General features: G+C 59.7%; 1 protein-coding gene across 1 annotated transcript in view; it reads right to left on the reverse strand.

Annotated features, from left to right (window-relative positions):
• EFNB1 (ephrin B1) overlaps window positions 1-6,680 on the reverse strand; it is a 53,042-nt gene extending 46,362 nt beyond the window's left edge. Inside the window, exon 1 of the mRNA XM_082770668.1 lies at window positions 6,357-6,680. Within this exon, the coding sequence (XP_082626794.1) occupies window positions 6,357-6,472 (116 nt within the window). The 5' untranslated portion in view covers window positions 6,473-6,680. The remainder of the gene's footprint in view (window positions 1-6,356) is intronic.
• Window positions 6,681-7,215: the final 535 nt, after the last annotated feature.

The following is a 7,215-nucleotide window of genomic DNA, read 5'->3' on the forward strand; positions in this document are numbered from 1 at the left end:
CCAGCAGCCAAACCCACGCCACCACCAGCATGGACAAACCCCCCAAAACTGCCCCTCGCTGCGGGGTGGGCAGTGAGCAGAGCCCGGGGTGCCCCCCAGGCACCTGCCTGCGCCACGCACCCCTCACAACGCACCCGCCCAGCCCAGAGCCCAGCATCGGCACCCTCCAAGCAGGGACAGGGCCTTGCTGCTCCAGTACAGCTACTGGCAGAGCACTGGTGCCAAACTGGGACAGCACAGGGCAGGAAAAGCCTCCTCGGAGGATGCTTGGTGTGCTGCCCAGGCTCAGCCCCACAGCCTCCAAGAGCAGGAGGGGTGGCACCAGCCCGGCACAACGAGACACCTCCTGCTCCCCGGGGGACGCTGAAGAGGCGCCTTCCCTGTTACAGCAACCACCCCGAAGCGGGGAACGGGAAGGGAAATGCAAAAAGCAGCAGAAAGCAGCAAAAAGGAGCCCGGCTCTCCACAGCCCAGCACAACAAAAGCCCCGCACCAGCGCCACATTCCTGCCCAGATGTGACGCCGCGATAGCGCCGAGCCCGGAGTCCTCCTCCTGCTCTCCTGATACAAGCAATCATTAATTAGACACAGAATGGATTTCAGCTTTGTTTCTCCCCACCCTGTTTCGGCTGCCAGACTCCAAGTAGCATGTGCTACTGATCGCTACAAGATGTTTTCCCACCGGACTCCGGCGCTCCTCGGGCAGATCGGCTTCCGAGCAGCGATGCCGCTGCCGCTGCGACGAGGGGGTGCCGCCAGCGGGACAGAGCCAGGCAGCGGGGCCACGGGGCCAGGGATCCCACACAGAACACGGGGTCAGTCCCTCTGGCCAGCCACCAGTTCCCGGGGAACACCTCTCATTGTGTGCCCTGCGCAGCTCCAGCACCCTCTGCGCCCCCAAGGGTGGCTCAGAGGGGACCCTGCCCCACAGCAAACCTGTGCCAAGGTGAGGACGTGGCCACGGCACACCTCTGCTGCCCACAGCTTTTTTGGGAAGGGGACCCACGGGCAGCTTGCAGCTAGGAGACACTGACGCCAGGCCCAGGAGCAGCCTGCCCGAGCCCCGAGCAGGAGCCATACAAAAGCCCCAGCTCTGTCGCCGCTCCCGACACAGCTCCAAGGAACTGCAGCAGCTGTTTTGCTCTGGAGAAAGCTCCAGCTCCTTTTACAATCAATCAGCCACCCCATCACGGCTCTTTTTTGCCTTTTAAAGGAAGCAGTTAAAACCATTTTATAGAATCCAGTGGTATTTACCCAGCTACTGCAATAGCCGCAGCTCGGCATTCACTTTTTTTTTTTTTTTTTTTTAATTTAAGTTAATGAAGCCATTCCCGAGAGACACACAGGCAGCCCCGGGTGCCCCTTTCCCCCGGGGGGAGCAGAAGGGGAGCTGCGCCCCGAGGACCCTGACAGCAGCACCCAGGGCTGCGCTCCCACCGCGACCTCCTGGCACGCTCGGAAGGGGGCTCCTTCTTTCCAGAGGGAAACATGAACCCGGATTCAGACTGTCCGGGCTTGCTTAATCCAAACCAGTCCTCGGAGATTAGGCAAAGCCCCTCGGATGCAGCAGGCGAAGGTGCACGCACGCCATAAGATCGCTTACGTGGCCATCTGGATGCCCCAGACCCCACGAGCCAGGGGCCGCAGCCACAGCACCCGGCCCCGTGCTCCCCTCAAGGACGACGTCCCCAGCGGCCCCACGAGCCAAACATGTTTTTTAATTAAAAATAAGCAGCGTGTTTTCAATATTTCCCAACTCCTTAGACTGCGGAGCGCCTCATGCGCCCACTAGTACGGTAATTAAATTACATCTGCTCCGACAAGTGTTAGCCCACTGATGCAAAGCTCCAGGCCAACTCTTCCCATCGAAAACAGCTTTCCCGCAAGCACTTTGTCCCTCATAAAAGGCATTAAAAAAAGCAAAGATACACCAGGCTTCAAACTCAATGCTCACAGAATTCAATAGGACACCATAATGTCATTAAAGACAGAATAAAAATACCACAAAGGATTAGACTTTTGTCTGCGTCTGGATTTTTTTTTCCCCTCCCCACCCTGCTTACTTTTTCATTTTTTAAATGCATTTGTTTTGTTTTTAGAAAGTTGCTCGATGGCTCCACGGAGCTAGCAAGTGAGCAGATCTGAGTAAAATTTATTTGAGAGAAAGAGAGAAAAGCAGAGCCGCAATGACCGATTCTTAAAAGCTCCATGGATGATGTGTCCCATTTCCCCCACCTCCTTATTAAAATGCTTTCTGGAAAGGCGAATTCCAGCCTGAAATGAATTTTCCAAACCATATTTTATTAGGAATGCTTCCTTTTAACGTTCGGCACAGGAGCCCACCAGGGTCAATATTTCTCCAGAATTACAGTCGGGGGATTTCAGCACAGATTTAGTCAGAATTTCTGTGCAATTCCAGGTTGTTTAACAATAGCGAGCTCCAACCAACAACCCCGAACGCTAACTGCTAAGTAGCAAAAGGGCCGATTAAATCATTGAAACCACACTTCAGCTCCCCCCTCCCATAAACGCAGAGAATGGTTTTCAAAAAGCCCCCTTCAGACATGATGGAATAAAATTAAAACCATATTGGTTCACTGAGACCCCTTAAAGAGGCTCTGCTCACATCCCGAGGAAAGCTCACTCAAAGGGGATCTAATTGAGCCTAAACTTGTCCCAAGCAGAGGTTTGTGAAAATTGTAACCTTTTATCCTGCGAAAGCATTTCTGGGCCTGTTTTTCTTTTCTTTTTTTTCCCCCCTTTAAAGAGGCAGAACCATTCACAACACAAACGCAGTCACGATCCACTTCTGGCTTTTGAGCGAGCACCCAGGAGCAGAAGGAAAGCATTTTCCCCGGCACCGAGTGCAGGACTAAAGATTAAGATATTCCTAACTCGTTTAAGAACGTTAGGAAATTGCTCTCGGTATCAGACGTGTTATCAGTGCCCCTTAATAACAAATATCAGATCAGAAACCTGCCCGTGACACACCGACGGAGTCCCACACTCACGCTTCACAGGAGCAGCAGCCCAGAGAAGAAAAGGGCAGAAAAATATTTTCATTATTTACAGTGACACTATCAAGGCCGAGCGGTCCAGCACGCAACACTTTTTCCTTGTATCTGCTGGAAAATTCCACTTAACGGTGTTATTTTTAAAGGCTTTAGCGCTCTTTACTCTGAAAACAGGCAGGCACCCCGGTGCTGACAAAGGCAGGCTGGGGCTCTCCCCGTGCACCACGAACGGGCTCTGGAGAGCCCAAAGCACCCCGGAGCACACGCAGGGGTTTGGTAATGTGCAGGGCCAGGGAAAGTAATCCCAGCCTAACAAAGAGCGTGGGTTTCCGGCACGGGGCTACTCGCGGCGCACGCTTTCCAGGCCGTTCCTCGGAAACGTGCTCGCTCGATTGTGTTCGCTGGCGAGAGCGGCTCTGAAGAGGTCCTGCCTCATTCCGCACACCCTGCGGAAACCTGAGGAGGAGCACGAAGGCATTAAGAAGCGAGGAAAAAGAGAGAGGGAGAGGGAAGTTTGAGGGGCAGTGGGTAACGTGGAACAGGAACCAGCAAACCCAAGACGAACAAACGCGGACGGAGGGCGCGAGGCACCGCGGCCCAGCCGGAGCTCCAGACGCAGCGGGCGGGTGAGGAACCAAGGCCCCACGGCAGGCACCACCGCCCCGCCACCTCCGCTCACCTCCACCGCCTCGCCTTCCTCGCCAGGCACGGCATTCACTAGGACACCCCGCACAGAACCCATCCCGCTCAGGCTGCGGCACCCCGAGAGCCATTTCTGGGCGGCTGCGCTGCCATTTCAGGCACTTCCACCTCCTCCTGCCACCACCGTGGTGACAAACCAGGCGGTGTCCCCATGGGTAGGTGCCCCCAGACTGAGCCACGCAGCCCCACGCTGGAGCAAGCACGACGCCCCACAGCTGCCCACATTTACGGCCAGGGCTCTGGGCGCAGCCATGCTCCAAACCCAGCAAAAACTCAAGGAATGGACGGGTCACCAACTGCCACCCTGCCACGGGGACATCCGCGAGGCCACCAGGCCCAGGGCTTTGCACGGGGACAGCGGTGGGCATCTCGCAGGCCCCTGCAGAGGGATTGGAAAAGTTCCCCCCGCACCCAGCCCCGAGCAGAGCCGCGCTGCGCACCAGCAGGGTCGTTACTGCCATGGACGCCTCCCAACTTTCCAGGCCTTGACAATTTAATAAACGCAAACGCCAATAAACCAGGTTCACTCGAGCAGCGGCAAGCTTCCCAGCTGCACACCAGGATCCCCAACCTCTGGGCTCCACCGTGCCAAGGAGCCCCGGGAATCCTCGCCCTGGTCTGGGCACCGGCGACGCCATCGCCAAGTGCACGGCGCGGGGGGAAACAGCCGCCCCTCGCTGCCCGGCTTCACACGCATCTACCTGCACGTTCCTCAAGCTAACACAACAAACTCAAAGAGATTTCTATCTCCCACTGCCCCTTTTGAAATAAAAAGGTGGCGGTTTCTGGAACCAATTTGCTTTTTCCTCGCTCCCCGCCCCCCCGGCCCTTCGTGCTGACATAGCAGACTTATAAACACAAAAGATCAATTCCTACGGGTAAAAGTTCCTTTGCTTTTTGCTTCGAGCTAACAGAGAAATCTTCAAAAGGGAGGAAAAAAAAAATCCAAGTAGGAGAATTTACTTATTGCAGTTCTTAAAACCACCAGAGATCTCTTCCCAGCTTTTCCAACACGCCGAATTCAGGAGTTTATGCGCAGTGAAGTTGCCCCCCACACACACACCCAAAAAAAGATAAATGTTTGGTTTTCGCTTAAGTGTCCAACTGGAGAGGGCTCCCAAACCGTGTCAGTTTTCTCCAACTCTCAAGAACTTTTCTTTTTGTTCTCGAGAAATACGGTGGGGGTGGGAAATCAAGATAAAAAGCTGGATTTTTTTTTTTTTTAAACTACGAAGAGAAGGGGCTAAGATAAACAAACAGTCCGCGATTTACAAGATAAAGCCCAGCAAGAGGGCTACCAAAAACATCCTGATATAATCGGTCCCAAAACATCGATAGGTCATTAGTAACCATGTCGAGCGTTTAAACGTCTTTTAAAGCTTTTCCTTACTCTTTATTCCAGGCATGCTGGAAAGGCGACGCTCATTGTCCGCGGTTTTAAGCCCCGAGCGCAGCGGGCAGGGGCTGGGGGAGGCGGCAGCGAGCGCTGGAAGCCCCCCGCGCCCCCCCCTCGCTCCGCCGCCCCCCAAACACAGCCACCACCGGCCGGGGGGCGAGAGAAGCGCCTCTCCCCTCGCCCCCACGCACCTGCTTTTGGGGCCAAAAGCGCCCTTTCCAAGGCTCTGCAGGGCCGCCCGCCCCGACGGGGGGCGGGGGGGGTTGGCTGGGACCCCCCCGGGGCACCGAGCCCCGCCGCCCCCGCCCTGCCGGGCCCCAAAAACCGAGCCCCGCCGCTCTGCCCCCACAGCGGGCAGAGCTCCCCCCCGGACCCCCCCCAAACTCCGGGGGTGTCCGTGGCCACCAGGCCGGGGGGGGTCCCAGCCCCGCACCTACCGCCCGCCGGCGGCATTCCGCAGCTGCCTATTTATAACAGGGGAGCCACGGGGAGGGAGGAGGAAAAAAAAAAAAAAAAAAAAAGAAAAGAAATAGCAGGCAGCCGAATATAGCCGCAGCCTTCGGCACACCGAAACGCGAGCGCGGAGCCGAGCCCGGGCTGGGAAGGGGGCGGCGAAGGAGCCGGCGGCGGTCCCCTGCCGGCGCCGAGCGGGTGCGGAGCGGGTGCGGGGCGCGGCGGCTGCAGGCGAGGAGCGGCGGCTGCGGGACGCTCTCGGGGCCGCCGGGCTGCCTCCAGGCGGGACGCGACACGCTCCCCAGATTCCGGACAAAAAAAAAAAAGAAGAAAAAAAAGAAAAAAAAAAAAAGAAAAAAAAGCCACCAGACGCTGGGGCAGCAGCCAGGCGTGCTGCGCGGCTGGGAACGAGCAAACCAGCAGCGGCTCGAGCTCTGCGCTGGTGCAGCGCTCCGCGGGCTCTGTATTCCAAGCGGGGATTTTTCTATTTCTCGCCGTCCGTAGAAAGCCGCCGCCAGCTCCCGGGCGGCTCCGGCGTCCGAGGCGCGGCCGGCGGCAGGTCCGCACGCAGCGGGCGCTCTTCGCGGCTCCCCCGGCCGCTCCGCTTCCGAGGCCAGAGAGCGCGGGGCGAGATTTTCTAAATACACATACAATTTTTTTTTTTTTTTTTCCTCTCGCTTCGCCTCGTTTTGTTTTTTTTTTTTTTGTTTTTTTTTTTTTTTTATTTCGCCACCGGGGGAGGGCGAGGCGGGCGCCCCCCCGCACCCCCCGCGCCCCCGTGCCGCACGTACTTGGGGTTGCCGGCGCTCCAGGAGACGGGCTCCAGGCTCTTGGCGAGCGGCGCGGCCAGGCGGCACAGGGCGAGCAGCACGCCCAGCAGCCACCGCCCGCCGCGGGGCCGCGCCATCGTCCCTCGGCGGCGGGACGGCACCGGGCGTCAGGCGCCCATGCCGCGGGGGCGGCTCCGCTCCTCAGCCCCGCATCGGCGCCGCGCCGCCCGCGGGCAGCGCCCCGACGGCGGCTCCGCTCCTCCGCGCTCCGTGCCGGCCCGGCCCCGCCGTCTCTCCGTGCCGTCCCCTCCGGCGTCCCGGCTCGCACAGCGCCGCCGCCCGCCCGCGCCGCCCCTCTACTCCCCCCGGCAGGCAGCGGCGCGGCCAACCCGAGGCGGCGCGGCCAATCGCCGAGCGCCCCGACGGGGCCTTCGAGCCGCCGGCACGCCCCTCCCCGCCCCCGCCGTCGGTTCTTAAAGCGATCGGGCCCTCGCGGCTCCCCCCCCGCCCCTCCACCAAGCGGGCGGGGCGGGGGGACGGGGACGGGGCCGGGCCGTCGGGGCGCCGCCGCCCGGCGGCGCCCCGACGGCCCGGCCCCGGCCCCGGCCCCCCGCCCCGCCCCCGGGCTCAGCCGCGGTCCAATGGCGCCCCCTGGCGGCCGCGCACCGCACGCTGATTGGCCCGAGTGGCGCGCCGAGATTTGCCGGCCTTTCCCACGCCCCTGCGGACGGAGCCGACACCGGGCGGGGAGCGCTCAGCTCGGACCGGGATGGGGGGGGCGGGGGGGGACGGGAATTTTGGGGAGTTGCCCCCAAAATGAGGAGGTGCCCACCCAAGTGAGGAGTTGATCCCCCAAATGAGGAGGTGCCCCCAAATTGAG

Source organism: Aythya marila (assembly GCF_965140915.1).
Source record: "Aythya marila genome assembly, chromosome: 13".
Classification (NCBI taxonomy): domain Eukaryota; kingdom Metazoa; phylum Chordata; class Aves; order Anseriformes; family Anatidae; genus Aythya; species Aythya marila.